The sequence below is a fragment of the Aptenodytes forsteri genome, unplaced genomic scaffold (assembly GCF_000699145.1).
Source record: "Aptenodytes forsteri isolate BGI_AS27 unplaced genomic scaffold, ASM69914v1 Scaffold146, whole genome shotgun sequence".
Classification (NCBI taxonomy): domain Eukaryota; kingdom Metazoa; phylum Chordata; class Aves; order Sphenisciformes; family Spheniscidae; genus Aptenodytes; species Aptenodytes forsteri.
In genome coordinates, this window is record NW_008795128.1 from 2,743,836 (window position 1) to 2,764,721 (window position 20,886).

The 20,886-nt window shown below is 45.8% G+C and overlaps 1 protein-coding gene across 2 annotated transcripts in view; it reads right to left on the reverse strand.

The window, feature by feature from the left end:
* Positions 1–9,846: 9,846 nt before the first annotated feature.
* The window catches only part of SYT13 (synaptotagmin 13), a 20,626-nt gene continuing 9,586 nt past the window's right edge, over positions 9,847–20,886 (reverse strand). Inside the window, exons 2-6 of one of the 2 annotated variants that reach the window (XM_009277478.2) lie at positions 18,740–18,962; positions 16,683–16,817; positions 14,751–15,064; positions 10,550–10,679; positions 9,847–10,282 (exon numbers count right to left, since the gene is read on the reverse strand). In XM_009277478.2, the coding sequence (XP_009275753.1) occupies positions 9,978–10,282; positions 10,550–10,679; positions 14,751–15,064; positions 16,683–16,817; positions 18,740–18,962 (1,107 nt within the window). In that variant the 3' untranslated portion in view covers positions 9,847–9,977. Of the gene's footprint in view, positions 10,283–10,549; positions 10,680–14,750; positions 15,065–16,682; positions 16,824–18,739; positions 18,963–20,886 lie in introns of both variants that reach the window. The other variant, XM_019471602.1, reaches the window with a different exon arrangement.

Below are 20,886 nucleotides of genomic sequence, written 5' to 3' on the forward strand. Positions count from 1 at the left end.
TAGCTCTCCCTCCTGGGTGACTCGGTCCCTCATGTGCTGGGTGTAACTGCAGCCCCTCAACGTTCTCACCTCGGTGAGCAGGTCCAGCATGTCCTGTGATGGAGCTGCATCATTTCACCATGGGCTGGGTTATACCAGTGCTGTGCCGAGGCTGCAGCAGCGCAGAGCAGGAGCTGCCATCTCCCAGCAGCCCGTGGCTGCCCTGGGTCGGCACCGGCGCAGGTATGTCAGCACGTGCCCCAGTCGGGTAGGGGTGTGGAGTGGGTGCCCTTGCAGCCTCTGCACTCCCTTTCTAGTTGGGTACAGTGGCGGTATCGTTGGCTTCGCTGCAGTGGGCTGTGCTTGTAACACACATTGACAAAACCTTGCGTGTGTGCCTGGTTTGGTTTGAAGGATGGAGAGTCTTTTCCTGAGCTCTACATGCTCCAAAGCAAGGGGAAGCTGAACTTTTTCTACCCTTAAAAGAAAGGGCTGGTTTAACTTTGGACTATTCTTCTTTGACATGAAAGTTTTGGTTGAGGCTGGGTCCACGATGGATTAAGTAAAGGTGTGACTTTTAAAACAGTTCAATGAAATAAGAGTAATTTTGTATGTGGAGGTTCTTACATCTGCTAAATCAGCGTGGGCGAGAGAGCCAACCTCTGAAACAAGTACGAATGTCTGTGGATTAGCACTGGGCTGTGAGTTGTGTTTTCTGACCAAACAGCTGTCAAGGCTGAAAACATTGCCTCCTTGGGCTCAGCCTGGCTGCTGCTGGAGATATGCCCCACAGCGAAGGCACAGCGGGAACTATGGGCTGTCCTTCCTTCGTTGCAGTTCAGGTTTGCACAGCAGCACAAGCAGGGAGGGCGTTGCAAAGGTTTAGGCCAACCCTGCTACAGGGTGCCAACTGCAGCTAGAGAGACACATAAGCGGAAAAAAACCCCTTCCAGCTCGAACAGTTGCTTGCTTAGCTGTAAATGTGTCTGTGTCACCAGAAAACACAGGACGAAGCTGGGCAGCTGACTGTATGGATCCTGTATGTGGCATACTACATACATGCGAGTGTTGACACTGATAGCATTGCTGAGCTTCAGTATGCAGAGGTGAAAGCTCTCATAAACAGGACTGGCTCTTTAATTTAACCGGGTCTGGAGGGATCTCAGTTTTCCAATTGATCCTGGGTATGGATACCTGGGAAAAGATACCAGCGGATAAACCAGTGTTACATGAAGTGGGCAAGCAGTTTAGCCCTCTAGCACATGTTTAATGCAATGGATGAATATGGTATAAAAAGGTTTTTGCTCTCCCTTTGAGGCTTCACTGACATATGGATGCTCATAGTCTTGGACTTTAACCTGATGCCCAGCTGTGTCCCACTGGTGGGTGTTCTGGTTGCAAGGTGCCAGGGCTACGCAGCTTGCTGGTCCTCCCGAAGGAAAGGAAATTTGGGTCAAAATTATGGCCTTGAGGGAGGTTTGGGCTTAGAGGGCTCTGGGCCCGGGGGAAGCATGTGTGCAGACGTGTCAGTCCCCGCAGGTGATAGGCTTCGGTTTCAGAGTGAATGCCCACAATTTTAACCGGGTACAGTAGCCACAGGGGCTGGAAGCGAGAGGCAATTTCCAGACTCAGAAGTGAAAATAGCCCCAAATTAGTGATCTTTTTGATCACTAATAGAAAAGGTTGCTTTTAGTGACTTCCTTAAAGTAATCGAGCAGTCCAAGTATTATAAACAATTTTCCATTTTCTGGCAGCTTTCACTGTAGTAATTTAAAATCGCTTATTTTTGAGCAGTAAGCAAGCCCAGCAAAATCCTGGTGGTTGTCAGGGCTTAGCTCCAACTTAATGGGTGCCGGGTTTGCTGGGCACCCAGCAGCCAGCGGTGGAAACCTCATTTCTGGGGTTTTGCCTTTGCTAGTCAATTAGCAGCACACAAAGCAGGACAATGGTTCACTTTCAGCAGCTCAACCATGTGTAAAGAGTAAGAGCAGCGTGTGAAATGCATTGCTGATTTGTAATTAATTTCCTAGAAGCGGTTTTGTGCTGCGGACATTTGACCGCCACCGTTGGCAGTGATCAGCCTCCTTGCTGATAACTTCAAACCAAGGACTTAAAAGCAAGATCCCTTCAAGCAAAGTGCACAATCTGAGCCGGTGGCAGGAAGGGAAGCTTGCACAAATTTATCTAATCTAGGGCTAAAGGTGCCCTTCATTTTTAGGACCACTGATTCTCATGTCGGTATGAGTGAAAAGGAAATTGAAAAATACTTCCATGGTGGTTGTCATAGCATTAAAGCCTGGTGCGCTCTTCCCCAGCTCTGCTGGTGTCCTGGACATGCTCCATGGAGCTGGCTGTTGTTAGCAGTTGGCACTTAAAACTCTATTTAGCAAAAAACCAAAAAAACCCAATGTGTTGTTTCTTCCTGGAAACAGGAGGACTGTGGTGCCTGCGATGCTGAGGGCTTGCAGGCATAACCAGAAGGGGGTTGCAGTGCTTCCTGGGGGCTGTCTTCCCTATCTGCCTCTCCTGAGGCAGGAGGGAAAATGTGGGCAGCCAAGCACATCAGTGGGTTTAAGCGGGTGCCCCCCCAAGGTGTTTAAATCAGAGGGCTGGAGCAGGTGTCAGGGTGGTGCCTGGTCCGGCTCCACAGTGGCATGGAGCAGTGGGCACAGGGGACCAGAGGCTGCTTCTCGCAGAGCTGTTGCCACACGAACGGGAGCCACAGCTCATTTACAAGGAGCTCTAAAAATATCTGAAGGATAATCAAAGGCTCCCACAGAACAGCATATGCACTAACTAGACTTTTCAGCTCTCTGAAGTCCCCCGTTTGAAGTTGTTTTGATCCAAGGGGAAAAATAAGTGTGCTGTCTGCGCTGCTGTCAGCTGCCCTGTTTCTGGGGAGACTGGTGGTCCCTCCGGAGGCATGCAGGGGTGGAGAGCAGCACAGAGGTGCTGGGGCCAGGACAGGGAGCTATGTGGGGCACTGGGATGGGGTTTGCAGAGCCATACTCCGGGCCACCGCCGCACCTCGTGATGCTCAGGAGAGCTGTCCTGGAAAACTGGGTAGCGGGTAGGTTTCAGGTCTGAGCTGCTTTCTCAGGGGCATCTTGGAGCTCCTTCCTCGCTGGGTTTATTTCACATTCAATGGCCACCAAGAGTTCAGGGAAGCAGAGGAACCAGCTGCAAACCTCTAAGGCTAGCACTGGTAACTGGTAATGGCTGTGACACAGCTGCTGGATTAGGTGCCACTCTCTCCTGGCAGACAGAGGATTACAGGCCAGTCCCATTTCAATTTTTAAATACCATGGGGGGAAAAAGCTTCTAATAAATCCAAAGTGACAATGAATAACAGGGTTAAGAGAAGAATGGTTCTGTGGTGGCTATTGCTGCTGTTCAATACACTGGGCTGGGAATTACTGAGTAACCCGGTGCTAATCCCCTAGGAGGGAAGGATTGTCCCTGACAAATGCACCACCCGTGTTCAACTCCCTGTGTGGCAAAAATACAGGAGCTCCTTTCCCTCCACCTCCACGGCAAATGCTTCAGTAACATCAGCCTCATTGTGCAGCGGACAGGTTGGTGGCAACCCTATTTGCGAAGCCAGCAGCAGCCTGGGGCTCCGGCAGACTCACTTTGTTGTTTCTCCTTGTGCTTTAACACTGACTGTGATGGGTGAGAGAGTGCCCCCAAACTGTCAATGAGGTAAATGCTTCCCACTCCTGCCCCCCCAAAATGTTTTCTCTTACTTTTATGTGCAGTTTTTGATCTCTATGTCTTGTTAGGAACCAGCTAATTCCAGTGATGGTATTAGGTCAGCTAAGTAGGTATTCCTCCTTACAGATGCACAGTTTACAGAGCATCATCAGCACCACCTTGAAAGTACGGAGGTCGGCAAAAAGACTGTATCCAAATTCACTTATTAGTTTTGTTTTGCGGATGGAGCCAGTATCTGGGAGGAACCTGATTCCCAGATCCTATTCCCTAACTTCCTCGCAGCTGCAGGAAAAAAGCCTTTACAGCCTTTACAGCTTTGTTTAGCTGCCGCCTTGCTGAAAAAGCCAACAGATTTCCTATGCTTGGCCAGGATAGGACTCCATTGCTCACTGCTCCCCTTCTCATTGTACACCCATCCCCTGATGACACCCTTCAGAGGACCTTCTGTTGACTCACCCCAGTACTTTGTACCCCTGACATGAGCTGCAAGCAGAGGAGACTTACCCTAGAGTAAACAACGCAGACACACTGTTGATACAGTTTGGAATTATTTACTTGTGGTGATTTACTTATTGTGCTGTAACATTAGACGCAATGGCCAAGCCTCATGCTCTGTTTTTGTGCTTTGGACCGTGTGAACAATATAAAGCCTTGACAAACAATATCTGGCTCTGTACAATAAACACACTGGGACACCAAAGGACCAAGTAAGCAGAAAAGCCTTCTCATGCTGGAAGGCCACGAAGCACTATTTCACTTTGCTACTATTCTTGTGCAATTTGATTATTACCAATAGAAGAAACAATATAAAGTGTCAAGTATTAGTATTTACTCATCATGCTTATCTTTCAGCAAATGAACCAAATACGTTTTGAGACTTAGTTAAATCCTGAAACACATAAAAAATGCTGCCAAAGCTCTACCCTTCAATTCAATCAAACTTCAAACTGACCTTCAAAAGAGTGCAAGCAGCATGGTCCAAGCCACCTTAGCTCCCAGCTCTTACTAAACATCATCATGCTCAACTCATCTTAGACATCAGGAAAGTTTGGGCAAACCTTGGGCTGTATTTCTAGAGCCCAAATTACAACCTCCTCCATTCTGGAAAAAAAAAGTGTGTCTTTGGACACTACTGCCAGATAATACTGATGACAGATGCTAGCAAAATGCAAAGTACTTTTGTTCAAGGTGTTGAAAGCACTGTAATGCCTGGGAGAATAGTTGAGCCTGAAAATTTTCCCAGCCCTGTTGAAGGGAGTTTTCCATTAATTTCTGACGTATTACCTCTTTGCAAAGCAAACATGGTTCCTATCACCATGCAAGGATATTTGGGACAAGAAACGAGGGGAAAACTGTGCACTGAAAAAGTGTTACCCTTACAGGCTGCAACCTTCCCCCTTACAACTGGTGAAGGGGGCTGAAGGTGGTAACGAGTCTAAAACATCCCCAGAGATGTTTTAGTGACTATCAATGATCTGTGCTTTTTAATTTCTTCTACTGTGGCACAAATTGCCTAAAATCAAACTAGATCGTTTCTCTGGGAAGACCTAGCTCTGAAGATTCGGTCAAGGCAAAGCAACATATGGCTACAATCTATATTTTAACCAAGTAACTCTTTAATGTAGTCACAAGTTATTTCCTCTGGCCTCTCAGTCCCCTCCAGACCACCTCTCCCAGGCGATGCTGGATGCAATATGAGAGCTGCATTTCTCGTTCTGTTTTACCGCAGTCGTGTTGTTTGGTTTCTGTCACTGGATGAGGGACTCTGAATCCCTGTCCTTAAACTCGCAACTCTCTGTCCCTTTGTGAAAAGGATTGTTCATTCTGAAGAGATACACTGCCCCCCCCCCCCCCCCCCCCCCTCCCTTTTCTCCCTCCCCTTCCACGCGGTTGCCGCCATATTCTCGCCTTTGCCGCCTTCCATTTTTTTCCCTTCCTTCCTGGTCTCTTTGCTTCCAGTTTCTTCATATTAACAGGTTATAGTAGGAAAAATAATCAGTGCAACCACTGAATAGCCATTGGGGAATCTAATGGCTATTTTTGATGACACATGTAGGTTAAGAATGTTAATTGCCATAATTGGTTTTTTGCTTCTTCTCTTATGATGCAGTTTACAAGCAGCACCCCTTAATTTAAGACATGTTTGTGGTGCTCGCTGATGCTCCTGTATTTACAGCTTCAGGAGCTGAAAACCACGGGGCTGTCTGGCTCTGTTCTCTGGCCATACTGCGCTTAAGCGATACTTTTAGAGCTCATGTTGCTGAAGCCGCTTGGTATGATGGCGCTGAGCATTTCCAAATACGTTGCATTTATATTCGTGATGTTGTCATCTACCACGACAGCTCCCCGCAGTTTGTCTGCTTGGGCCAGTTTAGCACCTCCAGCCCTTGGGGTGCTGGGGCTCAGGGGCATACAAGCATTGCTAAACAGGCGACACAGGAGGCTCAGAGGGATAAGGGCAGGGCCCTGGGCAGGCGCTGGAATGCGATGACAAACAGCTCCTATTAACAGAGTTCAAAAGGGCCCGGGCTGAGCGTCCCTGCCCCTCCGGTACCACACGTACGCAGCATTCCTCCTGTTCAGGACAGCCAGTACCCTTCACTGTGCCTGCTTTCAGCCCCGGCGCAGCAAATGGCTGCCTCATTGAATAAACACCTGGCAGTCTTTGTTCAGGCTGCACTGAATGCGAGAAACATTCTTTCCAGGCTAAAATGCCGGACAACAAAAATGATCCAGCCATGAAAGGTGCATGCATTTTCACTCTTCCTCTCTTCCCCATTTAAATCCTATTGCAGCAAAGGAGGGAACAACACCCTACGTTAACACTGGTGGCACCACTTTGCTCCTAAGACAGATTTGTGGTTAAGTAGTGTGTATACACATATTTTTCTGCTGTAAAAGAAGGCATTATTTTGTCACAGCAAAATCAGATTGCGAGGGGCTATTCCTTTAGATGCTATAGGATTGCTATCTAATTACAGGGTTTGCCAAAATCACCGGGGCAGAGGCAGATAATGCTGTTTACAATCAGTCACCAAGATGTTATAAAAGGCTCATTAAAATAAGCAGGAGGCAGAACTAGAGAAATCTCTTGGCAGCAAGGCAAATATTTGGCCCTTCAGGCTTTCCAGTGCCAGCCAAATAGCATCATACCATGAAGTTATCCTTCTTATCATTATCCTAAAAAGAAGGAAGAATCACAGCGCTGCCAGGAACCTATATGTAGAATAGGCCAGCATCACAATGAATTTTGCACTTAAATGGAAATAATGATTCCAAACCTATAGGAACATCTACAGGCAAATCATGAACACAGCAACTATTAAGAATTCACTATCAACTAAAACCCTGTGTCTGTTTTATTCACAGTATCCTACAGCTTTTTGTTAATAAACAAAAACCCATAGAGCAAAACAGGAAGCCAATTTTCTTTTTGTTTAAATTCCGTCTAGCCAGTGGAGCAATATCAGAGATTAAAACATTGGGTATAAGATTCATTGGCATACTTTGCTTTTCTGTTTGTTTGTTTGTTTGGTCAAAGCTGTTTTTATCACTTTCTTCAAAATGATCCTGTAACTCCTGGCTACACCACCTAGAAAGGGAATAGCAGTGTAAAGATAGCAGAGTTTTCAGTGTGCATCAACCTTGTTGGTCTCTTCACAGAGTCACAGCATCATTGAGGATGGAAAGGACCTCTGGAGATCATCTTGTCCAAACCCACCCCGGCTCAAAGCGGGGTAAATTAGATCAGGTTGTTCAGCGCTGTATCCCATCAGATTTTGAGTGGTTCCAAGGATGGAGACTCTCAACAACCTCTCTTGGCAACTTGTTCCAGTGTTTAACCATCCTCACAGTAAAAAAGTTTTTTTTAATTTGTTTTTTCATGTGTTCAAATGGAATTTCCCGTACTGCGATTTGTGCCCTTGCCTCTTGTCCTGTCACTGGACACCACTGAGAGGAGTCTGGCTCCATCTTCTTTTCTCCTCTCCCAGATCAGGTATTTATACATATTGATAAGTCCCGTCCCCCCCGACCCTTCTCTTGGCCAGGCTGAACAGTCCTGGCTCTCTCAGCCTCTCCTCCTACAGAAGATGCTCCAGTCCCTTAATCATCTTCATGGCCATTTGCTGCACTGTCTCCAGTAAGTCCATATCTTTCTTGCACTGGGAAGCCCAGAACTAGGCACAGCACTCCAGATTTGCCCTCACCAGTGCTGAGTAGAGAAGAAGGATCACCCCCCTTGACCTGCTGGCAATGCTTTTCCTGATGCAGCCCAAGACACTGTTGGCCTTCTTTGCTGCAAGAGCACATTGCTGGCTCATGTTCAACTTGGTGTCCAGTAGGACACACAGGTCCTTTTCTGGAAAGTTGCTTTCCAGATGGTCAGCCCCCAGCCCTGCAATGGTGCATGGAGTTGTTCCTCCCCAGCTGCAGAACTCTGCACTTCTTGTTGAACTTCAGGAGGTTCCTGTCAATCCATTTCTCCAGCCTCTCCACATCCCTCTGAACGGCAGCACAACCGCCTGGTTTATCAACCACTACTCCCAGTTCTTTATCATCTGCAAACTTGCTGAGGGCACGCTCTGCCCCATTGTCCAGGTCATTTATGAAGATGTTAAACAGTGTCAGTCCCACCACTAGCCCCAGTCACCACTAGTGACTGGCTTCCAGCTGAACTTCATTCCCCTAAATGAAGCCTGGTGCTTCAGCCAGTTTTCAGATACTGGTTCTGGTGGTTTCCCTTTGCCAACAGGATGGCAGCCTTCACTTGACAGTCTGCTAGACTTGTTTGACTAAGTCATCAAAATGGGATTAAGTCATCAAAATGGGATGGATACTAGATAAAGCCTAGCTTAATATTTTGAATTAAACAGAGGATCAAGCTGACCCTGCAAAAATGAAGTTCTCTGAGTTTTTCAGTGCTACAAACTATATGGTTCTGGTTTTAGATTTTTGGATGCCTTGTCCCCATGCAAGTCCCTTAAAGCTGTGTCTACTACTTGAAATAAAGTGGTAGGACAAGCAGTGTGCTTATGGGGTCATAACATCATCACTGCCAACGCCAGACTTTCAGTCCATCTAGATACAAAAAAAGGACAGTAAACAGTAACATTTAAGCCACGTTGAATCTTGAAAGTGCACACAAAAATACAAGCCCTGGAGAGTCTGTCTGGTCAGTGAATTCCTTCTGTCTGGAAGTGACGAAATACATGGCAGTTCTTAAGGGTTGTCTTCGAGTAATGCTGGTATGAGGATTTGAGTGCAATAGTTAACTGTCAAACCAAAACCATCAATCAACTGCTAAGGTATGCAATGATCCCACTTCTTTTGTCTAGTCTTAGATGTTGCCTGGAATATAATTAGACTATCTGAAACTTTCTAGCACAGAAAAACCCAAACAGAAAAGATGGCAGTAAGCAGAAAGACTTGGTCCAAGTTTTTGGAGGTAACATCAAAAATAACTTTTTGTCCATGTTTAGGGTCTTCCTGGGTGACACTAGAGAAAGATAGAAGATATAGGTATTCTGCTAAAGGGTCCTGAAACATTCATATTTCCAGCAGTTTTCATGAATCCTAAATATAAGGTATCAAACACTCCAGGAAACAAAAGTGAAGGAAGGTATTTGACTTCTTGTTTGTCAGTGTTTGCTTCAAAGGCTACACAGGATGACAGTGTTGACTGTCTCATTCTCTCTTCTTCCTCTGTTCTCTCCCTTAGTTCTGTATCTTTTCCTAGGTATCCATCTACTGCACGTTGGCTTCATTCTCTCTTTCATACTGATACTTTGGGTCTGCAGGGAAAGTTAGTTTTGTGATCTTCATTTCTCACAGTCTTGTAAAGTATTATGAAAAACAGTGACTGGTAAAACATCTGCTGCATGTTTGTGATTATGGAGCCAGCACTCATCAAGGGACTTGGGTGACAGTGCCAGATGCAAAGGAGTGGCTTACGTTTCCATGATACCTTAGGTCCCCTGTGCTCCTCTACAGAAAGAGGGACCTCACAGAAATGACAGTGGGCAGGCTAATAAAATTAATTCAGATCATCCAGGCAGCCAAATCCCTTGTTTGAGAGAACCACTTGATGAGGTGAGAGATTATCCTTTAAAGACATTTTCCAGACAGTTTCCTGGGCTAGGATGAGACAGAAAAATCAGAGAAGGTGATGTAAGAAGAATGCTGTGCCGAGCAACTTTGTGGAGGGGAAGGTGGAAGGAAATGCAGCTTATTCCCCCAGGCTCAGAGGCCTGGTGGAAATCTGGTTGGCAGTAATCTTGATGAGCCTACACGTGGAGCTGGTGCCACATGGCTATCTGTCTCCTGGGGTTCCTCAGCATTTCTTCCCAGTGGTTCCTCTCTGTGCCCGTGACGTGCAAGCCCAGGCTGCACTTGCCGAGCACGTGGCTCTGCCCAGCACCATCCTGGCTCAGCATTTCCAGCTCCACGCTGGAGGCACGCAGGAGCTCATGAGGCACCTCAAACATGATCATCTCATTCCACACAGGGTTGATCTTGTGTTTTGCACGTTTGGTCTGCTTCTTCTTCATCTTCAAGGACTGATGCCTCAGTGTCACCTTGACAGAAACATCTGTGTAGGAAGTGGAGAGAGAGACACCATATTAATGAGCATGCAACAAAATGAATGCAAGAGAATTTTAACTGATGACATCAGACTGCGAGAGAGAACATAAGAAACATTGATCTTTGTGGGTTTGGTTTTCACTTTTTAGAAATTATTCAAATCTCTTTGGCTAAACATCTATTTTTTTCTGCCAAACACCACCCTTCCCACTTTCTTTCTAGATTTACAAAATAGCAGAAACAACAGTCTCTGTTTTCTTGCTATTCTACTCACCATTGCCAAGTAGATCTTTCAGCTGCTTGGAATGGAGATTTTTAGCCTTAATAATCACCACCAGCAGGCGGTTAGCTGCTGGCAGGTAGCTGATAGAGAGCAGAACCTCCCCATGGCCTGTAGATGGCTCCTGGAAATGGAGACACAGGAAGGGTTAATTTTTTATACAATCTTGGCCATAACATTAGGAAAACTAAATAGTACAAGATGATGGGTGGAAGGTCGTGGACCAACCGTTGTCTCCCTGTCTTTGTACAGGAAATCTTTCCAGTTACACTGGATGAGAATAAATCTGGCAAAGATGTCTGAGAGGGCTCCTCCCCTCGTAAGGCCCCGATCATGTTAGTTACTGCTTTCTTTTATTGCTGGAAAGTAACTGCTTCCTAACATCTACTTTTAGTGGAATATTTAGTCAGCTGGGGCTGAACTACATGCAAGTAGTCAGATACTCCTTTTTTAAGAGGTTATCTAGCTGCCCTTTATTTACATTCCCTACTTCCGTTACTGCTTTTCATAATTCACTCTTCATTTCAGCTGCTCTTTTTGTGACGAGGCTCTGACCAGACGTGGACCCCAGTCCACACTGCCTAGCAGGAGTGTAGGGCTCCCTGGGAAAGTGTAGACTCTGCCACAGAGCCAGACCCTGGACCTGGAGTTGAACCTTCTCTGACACCCTTACTTGGTATGGGAAAAACCCAGCCAACCTGAAAGCCTCTTTACTCTTCCTTCCTGACCTGTGAGCAGCTCCCCCTGTTGCCCCTGCGGGATTTCCTCCAGGGCAAACGCTCTGAACCATCAGGCGTTCACTTCAGGGGGCCACACTTTTTTTTTTTCTTTTCTTTTCTTATTCCTTTCTTCCCATTAGTGATTGGCCTCTTAGCCTCCTGACCTTTCTCCCCTTCCTTCCCGCTTGCCCTGGACAAGCACCCCGAAGGGGGGAAGCAGAGGGACATAACCACACCACCCATCGCTCTCTCCTGGGAGAGCAGTGCTGTTTCCTCCTCGGGATCCCGTGGGGAAGGAGAGAAAGCCCACGCCAGTGTGTGCAGAGCTGCCAACCTGCAGTGAGGGGCAAAAGGGGAGCAGTTATTCCCTCAGTGAGTAGGAGCTTGTGACACAAATCTGGTTTAGTGTGAGGTTAATGACCCAGAAGAGTCCCAGAAAGCCAATGTCAATTCAATAGACTCCCTTTGGACTGCTTAGCATGATTTACACGCTTTAGGACAGACAGCCCTTCTCCAGGCCATTTCTGTGCTCTGCACTCTTGCTTCTAAGTGAGCCATAAATATTTCAAATTAAGTTTTCACCCGGTTACTTGTAACAGGCAAGGACAGGCCCCTGTATGCTCCGTGTGAGCTGATTGACTCTCCAGAAAACATGGCTGTCATCGCTGTCTGGTTTGAATGACTTATTTGTCGTGTACAAATCAGGTGGGAGGCCATTAGCAAGGAAGCCTGAAATTCAATCCCAAATCAGCCCAAGTAAATCTTTTTTTCATGCACTCAGGTAGCAACGAAAGGCTCATATGCATTTCACCTACATAAATCCTGACCTAAATCTAAGTGGATCTTAAAAAACCCCACACATAAAAACAAACAGAGGCAGATTCAAATGGCTGTATGTCCACTACAAAAGAATAGGTGTTTGTACATGGAGGGACAAATACAAATACCACCTCAATACAAAACCACTGTTTAGGCAAGTCATAAGCTGCTTTTGTTTATTTATCCCCTCTACATCTCGCCAGGTCCCACTCTATAGCTCTTGGCTAGAATTTGGTTCCTGTAGCTCCAGGCACAGATAGATAGAGTGGAGATTGGGGGGTAGGGGGTGGCAGGGCTCTGTAAACGTGCACATACACGCATGCATACACAAACACACACATTGTACACACATGTCACATCTTGTGCTTATGGCTTTCTAGCTCCTAATTTTCTGATCAAGTTTTTGACCAGCCTGTATCCACATGAAAGCAAAACCTCCAATGGTTGGTCTCTGCTGGAGTTTTTCATGAAGAGACCAAGCCAGAGGTACTTTTCCTTCCCTCTCCTTCTGGGTTTTGGTTTTTTTCTTTTTCATATTAAATCCATAACCCGCACTTTGTGCTGCAACCTTGCAAGTTCACACAGCCACCAGAGCTTCAGTCTTCCTTTCTGTGCAATAAGGATAAAAAGCATCAGGGGGTCATCAATGAATTACATGTGCAAGGCACCGTGAAATCACAAAAGGGAAGGTGCTATGCAAGGAGCCACTATCATCACTGTCATTAGCAAAGCACTGGAAGGGAAGGAAGACAAGATATCTGTCTGCAATATCTACGCTTTGCATTGCTCACAGCAGTCCATGGATTCCTGAATACTAATTACATTACCTGGTTAGCTGTAAGCTCCCCTCTGAGCTCTTTCCCTTGTGTGTGGGAGAATTACTGGGAAGGTAGGAATTAAATTTCTGCAGCTCATGGCTTTTCACGGAAATGTCAGACTTTAAACAAAGCCCAGTAACTTTGTTCCTGGATGGATGCTGTCAAAAATAGCTCCTCTTTTTTGATCAGCTCTTCCTCATTCCTTCCTGCTCTGGTTCTCGATGAATGATTCAGGATCTGTATATAAGCTATCTGTGCAATGGTTGGCTCTCTCAGGTCCCAGATGACGCAAATTCAGCTTTCACTGCACATCCTCAGCTCAAACTGGGGCACTGTTCAGCAGTACTGTTAGTGTTAACCTTGCGCTGTCAGCCTGGAGAAGAAATGAATGCTGCCCTTTTTTCTATGCATAGTTGTGAAGCTGGACCAAGGCGGAGTACCCAGTATGTCAGGACTCTATCAGGTGTACTTGAGTGACAACTGACCATTGCTGTGAAGAGGCTGTTCCTTGGGTATTGCTTACAAAGCAGATACTACAGTAGATTAGGGGGGTGGGGGAGCTCCATCTCTCTCAGTTTAGGAATTTAAATCATTATATTGGAATAATTTCTTTTGGACATCTCTTTTTACAGCAGCAGACTGGGAACTCATTTCAATTTACAGCTATTAGGCAAATATTTAGCCTTGTGCTTGAAGTTTATTAAACTGATTCAGACCACCCATTTATTTCTGCCGCCTCACTCTCTGCCAGAGGTTTTTTAGAGTGGCCAGCCCTATTAGCATTCAAGTGGCGATCAGATAAATTAGCATTATTGGAAATCAGAAATGCTAACTCTGTACTCTGTGTCTGTGGCCAACTCAGTGGAGAGCCCTCACCCCTGATGGTGACAGGCAATAATTTATTTCAGCATGCTTAGCGACAATGCTGGTGGTGTTTTGCATTGCTCACACCATACCACACCAGAGCACAATAGGTACCTGTTTGTAGTGATGTACTAGTAGCAACAATAGCAGCACCCTGCTACCATGTTGTTAAGTGCATTGCTGCTGCTAGAAGAATAATCTAGTTCATGGCAGGGAAAAGGCTCCTGAGGAAATGTGCAAGTTAGGGCACATGAAGCATCCCCTGTACCTACTTCAAGTACTGTTGGAATCCTTCCCTCCATTTTCCCTGTCTGTGCAGCTGGGAAGGTGTGGATGAGGAAGGAAAGGGAGGTTTTGACGTTTAAGAAAACCAGCACAATGCAATGAGTGATATTTTGACATCTCCCAGAATGAATAGCACTGCTGGATTGATCCCAGTAAGGATAAGTGGTCTTCAGTCAAATATTTCATTCCCAACAATGTATTTCACTCCTAGCTTAAGGCTCCCTGGGGTGCCACCGTATGCCCTACCCGCACCCAGCTCTGCAGAGTCCCTCCATCCTGCTCTGTAGGCACTCTCTGGTATTTCAACTCTTGCCACCATGGCCCTGCATCGCTAATTCACAGAAACTCACGTAACTTTCTTTAGACATAGGCTTCGAATTACAGATATCAGTGTCAGATTGTCATGTAATTGAGGGAGTAGGAGAGGGAGTTTTGACACATCTTAACTGCTGGGATCTGTAGATGGAAGGGCTGGGTTGATGGGGCTTTGATTGCTTTCTGAAATGGCTAGCTACAGACCAACACAGAGCAGTGCTGAGTCACCTCTGCAGTCACACATCACCCCTCTAAACCTGGCTCCAAACAAATAAAGCCACCCACTGACATGCAGCCCTCTTGGAAGAGGGCTTCTTTTGTCCAAACAATTAATCATTAGAGTTTCTGGACTACCGACACAGATTGAGTCCATACCTTCTCTGGGGTCTTTAGCCTTTCCCACTGGGCCATCCCAAAGGACTCCTCCACGTTAGCAAGGTTCAGTTTGAGTTGTCCCACAATGCTGTGTCTGGAGAACTTGTCGCAGTTTCTCAGGGTGAGAGTCAGCGTCCCCTCTGGCATCTCCTCCTCCATTAATGGGAATCGCAGGACCTCCTCCCAGAGGGTGTGAAGCACCTTCTTCTTCAGCTCTGTCTGGGCCTCAGCAATACCGGACCTGCTCACCAGTGTGCCCAGTATGTAGCAATGGCAGCCAGCATCTTGGTCCCCACTCATTCTGCCATGCATAGCTGGAAAAGAAAGATTGATTGTAAGGACCTCTCACAAAAGACAGCCCGAAATACCTGTGGCTAAATTGCTTATTTCATGAGAGCCATAAAATAAAACAGCTGCATAGACGTTGACCCCTGTTCCTGTTTGCATGGGGCAGACTAAGCCGTGAGCCCATGCTGTGGTGTTTTGTCTTTCTGCCACTGCAGAAGGATTCTGTTAGTGTTTGGGAGAGCAACAGCTGAGTTCAAGGAAACATGCTCTGTTGAAAGATGCAGAGCAGCAATGAAATGAGACACAGCATGGCACAGGAATGGGCAGCTCTCATTTACTTTTACCCTGGCACACAAAGAAAGCTTCTTACAAAGGCTTTAAAAGTAGGATGGTCAGTCACAGACATCAGAGATGGGAGAGACATCCCTCTTGGCACACACCCAGCCCTGCAGGCCAGTGTGGGATACGTCTGTGTTATTACATTCTGCTTGTCCAACCTCTGGTAAATGATTCCTTCGGAAGCCACCCCACAGCCCAAAAGACCTGTGTCAAGAGACACTAATCCCTAATTTTATATCCCTTTTATCCTGAAAAGCCTAGAGTGAGAATGGCATTTCACACTCCCCTTCAGTTGCATCAACAGAATTGCTCTGCCTTCTCCGCAGCAAGAAGAACACGCCTTCCTCCGAGGGGTCATGAAACAGTATGGCTTTGTGGGCAAAACTGAAGTCCTTGCTGCAGCCAGTCCAAGGACAGCTGCTCTTGAGCTTCCAGGTCCCATGGTTCACAGGGATCTCCTGGTTTCTTGGGGGAGCAGAGCTGGGGAACAGAGCTGGGTCCTGCCCCGGTGGCAGTGGGGCACCCAGGGAGGAGCATGCGTACAGGAGAGCCAGGGTGGCATCCCGGAGGTGTGGGTGTCCACCCTGGAGGGAAGCTGTGGGCTTGCTGCTGGCAGGTCACCCACAGCAGCGGCTGCCGTTTAGCACCCTTTCAATTTTTGCTTCAGAGGGTGTGATTTGATTAGGTTTCCACAGAGATCTGCACTGTGCATGAATTATTCAGTCAGCTTATTTTACTTTCCCAGAGGAACTGATGATGCTCCAGCCCTGAGCGGAGAAGCTGTTACAGTTGTCAGTTCCCACTTCAGAGAGTGACACAGAGCCTGGCCGCCTGGCCAGGTGCAGCCAGAGGGACCTTCCTCAGTGGCCCTACAAGATAAGTCTGGTATCTCCACCTCAGCCTTTGACTTGACTTGAGGAAGAGACAGTAGGGAGTGGGTCAAGTTGAAGAATGGAAGTTATAGAGAGGAAGGAGATAGCAATCCCCTCCCCTCTGCTCCCAAAGGAAAAAATAAAAAGAAGATGTTGCTTTGTACCATGTCTGGGACTGGAGGAGCCCATCCTGGTTCCTGACTTCTGCTTTTGAGCTGTGCAAACAATTGTTCCCAAGCCATGCCCTGCACGCTCACTTCAAGCAGTGACATTGCCAGGTATTTCTATTCTGCAAGCCCAGAACCAGTGAAACATCCAGTGGTCCTGGGGACACATGTTGATTTTAAGGTAGGAGGGGAACTCTCTGTAAAATCAACAGGTGTCTTGTACCCTCCAGATGGAGAAACACCAGTGGAAGATCTCTGCCCCTTACCTTCCAGAAGGGCCACACGCAGCTCGGCTTTTTGTTGATCATACGCAAGGGAGTAGCGCAGCTCAGGGGCCTGGTTACAGCTGGCTGCCCTCTCGGGGTTCAAGTGCTCTGTGACACACACGTCCTTTACTACACCTGGAACTGAAATAACCCCTTTAGCAAGCAGGTCTTCACCTTCTGAGGAGAACAAATCCACCCTGTCTTGACTTGACTTTTCTAAATATCTTACTATTCCTGCACCTTGTATGCAGGAATATAATTTATGTTCCTTCTTCCTCCATCACCATATCTCCTTATTGCTCTGTTTTCTCACACTTTCAGCTTTTTCTGCAGCACTTGGACAAGCCTTCTGCTCTCTACCACTTTATGCTCTAAGATGGTTCACACACTTGCTCTTTCACCTTATGCCTAGGCCAAGGTATCTAAACTACATTCATTACTTGTTATATTGTTTTAAATTGTTTTTAACACGCGTTGGTGAATTAAATCTTATGTTCTTTGGAATGAGAACTTGAGTCTGCTTTTGAGCTGCCATGCAACTCTGCATTAGTTCAGACCTCTCTAAACGTTTTTTAATTTTAACAATACAGTCTTTGTAATGCAGAAGACATCTATTTCCATAGCGCTTGACCAGGTTGAAGATAATGAGCTTGGGAAGCTGTAAGGCAGTTTCTCCATGTGTGATTTTGAAGTTGAGTACATATTTCATACTGAAATAAAGCAAGTTGCAAGATTAAAAGGGAAGCCACAGCTTTTTGTCATCAAAAGCTGTTATCTGCAAGGTCAGGTCTGATTCACACAGAAAACAATAGTGGGATCAGCACATTTTCTCCTAAAAATCTCAGCCACAGTCCAGACCAGTTCAATGTGGCACTGAAAGGAGAATGCAACAATTCTTGCTTTATTTCAGCAACACTTGAGCTATGAAATCAGGCACAGCAGGAAGCAAACTTCTTTGTGCCATTAGCAGTGCAGAGAGGCTCTTACACTAACACACTTACATAAAGCTTTAGCCTACATGCAGCCATCATCCTTCAGCCTCTCCACCCTATAATCTTCTCTCTGACACCTAAGGATGTGGCTCAGACAGTCTCTTCCTCCAATGCAGCTGCTTCCCATGGTACTTTCTTTTCTGTATTCACAAGTCTCAGGGTGGAGGGGTTAACGTAGCAATTGTCCTCCCAGAAGGACAAAAATATAATCTCAAGCAATTTTAAAAAACAGAAAAGAGTTCTCTCAAAAAAACCCATGACAGATGGCATTGTGTCTCTGGCAAATCTTCAGGAAGGTTTTATTAATGTGGTAACCATAAGAGTCAATTATCCTGTTAAAAGACAGCTGTGAAGGTAAAAATCGGTATGGAAGCAACACAGACATGCTGCCAGATGTATATAATTAACATTGCATTTTCTCTCAGGCTCCAGGAATCTTATGTTCCAGGCTTTGGCATGTTACCCTTTGGGCTGGCTGGAAAACAAGAATTCTGTTTGGCAAAAATGTCTGAGGTGTCAGCCTTTGGTTTCACTGCACATTACAACAAGCCAAGACCATATCACCAAACTGGTGGAAAAAAAGCAGCAGAGAAAATAAAGTAGAAGCTTGAAGCCCTGCTGCCAATGTCCCTGACAAGGACAGTTGCTGGATAGCTAGCATTTGTCCTGGAGAAGATACTCTGCCTAGTTTTGGCCAGGTATTTCACCCACACTCTGGCAACTGCTCTCAGTAAAACTACACTAAATACATGTTTTTCTACAAAATGTCTACTTCCAGTGAGCCAGATTCTTCAACACAAAAGATGTTTAGGTAAAAAAAAATTACAGCCAGACATAACTACAGCTTTGTTATCTGAATGTCCTGATGAGCTCCATTACTACTTTCTATTAAACACATGCATTGAAGACAGAACTCACTTACAATGCTCATGATAAGAGAGCGAAAAGCACCCTATGTCTTCATTTTCACATTTATTTCTCTAACTACAGTCACATTATGCTTAGAAGTATTACAGATCTACACCCAGAAAAGCAATTGTTAGTCTGAAGACCAAATGCTCCTACCGTTTTGAGGGAGAACAAACAGCTCCTCGTTGACTTGTATCTTCATCCTGTTCTCATCCAAACCAGTATGTTTTCCAGTAACTGGTTCTTCTGTTGTCTTCAGGGAATACTGTGTGTAGTTAACAATTTCAGGTGAAGTTACTACTGGTTTGGGGCCATAAATGTTGGGAAACTTCAGGAGTGCTCGAGGCTGGACTGGCTCTGCAGTTTTCTTAATGTTGAACTGAAAATTAAAACCTTGTTTATTACTTTGCACTAATTAGACTAATTCTTCCAATTCTCTCAATGTTAAATGAGCTGAGACAAAGGGAGAAAAGACGGTGCCTCTGGTCATTCTTACCATTAATTGTTTCTTAGGTTGTAGAAACCACTGCCTGTATGTCCAGAGATTTTCTTGCCAAAGCCAATACCCTTCTACTTGGTGTAGGTCTTTCCAGATTTACTCCTCTACAGATGTTTGGTTGCAACAAGGAAAAGATATGTTCTTATTGTTTGATTTTTCCTCTGCTCCTGCACCAGTTAAAAATTCTTTCATAAGTCTGTGTTTTCCCTTAGCACAGAAATCAACCATGAAGTTCATTTTGCTATAACTGAGAGATGGTATTTTTTACCCTGATGTTTGAAGTCAAATCCAAGATCAAAAGGCTATAGCCACCCACAGATTTCAGAACATTTTACATGAAAGTGTAGTAAGCATTAGCAAGGCAAAGGCATGGATCATACAGTCACTTGGAGCAAGTACGACCATGGTGTAATAAGACAAAGGAGAACTGGTTGAACAAATGAGCCCTGCAATGGCATACCAAGAGTAGTTGATTCAGTGGTCATCTCAGCCTCTTGGACTACCTCTTGACTCTGTGGACCGGAGCTCCACCTGACCCCCAGACACACATTTCCCCTTTCTTATACCGGGACTGAAATTTGGATTTATGTCTGAGTCTGTTCTTAATATTTCAATTCCCTGCTGAATTGTGAACATGGAATGAGCAGAAGAACCTGAAAGACGGTGTAATGCTCAGGCAGCCCAAGCAAAGGTTGTCACAAAGCCATTACTGTTATCCCAAAACAATGAAAAATATTTTAGTGGAATATAACAGTCCTCTTTTCCTTACATCCCAAGAAAGAATCCTCTCTGCTCACAACTGAAGTCATTCCTGATTCATTTATATTTGGATAGGAAAGGAAAAGAAAGGAACAGGAAAGAACAGGAAAGAACAAAAGCTGACTAGCAAATGACCCTGACCATTGCAACAGATTTTATTAATGTTTCCAAAATACGAAGGACAAAAAGCAGAAGTAAAACTGCCATTTTGGTTGATTATTGTGCAGTGGGATTCTGTCCAACCCCGCTGCCTGCCAACCTATTCTGTGTTAAATATAGATTCAGGGTGAGCCAGAAAATGTTCGTAATTATAATTAAAATTTTTCATTAGTCTTATTGTTTCCTATTAATAATGAATGTAGATCTTATGCCAGTATCAGACAGCAGTAGTGAGCATACCTGTGGGAGGTGCACCCAGGTAGAGAAACTCATCCACTTACTGACAGAGCTCTGGGAGGAGGTGAGTAGGTTGAGGAGTATCAGGGAGAGAACAGGAGAGAGATAGACTACTGGAATCACACCCTACCTTCCCTGAGACAGGCCCAACAGGCAGACAGGACACGTGATACGGAGGATTCCCTGTCGTCTCTCTGCCTGGCTGAAAATAGTGACTTAACAGATAGGGGGCAATGGTGACAAGTTCCTGCCCGGTGCAGCAGGCACATCTCCTCTGTGACTACCCCACCTTCCCAGATGCCCTTCCGTAATGGGTATGAGGTTCTGCAAGTGGAACCGAACAATAACAAGGACGATGGTTTGTCTAGCTTGGAAGTGTCGCCAAGGTTAAGGTGGCCTACGCCCTGCGTCAAAACTGCTTCCCAGCAGGCACATCTCCTCTGTGACTACCCCACCTTCCCAGATGCCCTTCCGTAATGGGTATGAGGTTCTGCAAGTGGAACCGAACAATAACAAGGACGATGGTTTGTCTAGCTTGGAAGTGTCGCCAAGGTTAAGGTGGCCTACGCCCTGCGTCAAAACTGCTTCCATAAAGAAAAAAAGATGTGTCATTGTCATAGGAGACTCCCTTCTGAAGGAAACAGAAGGC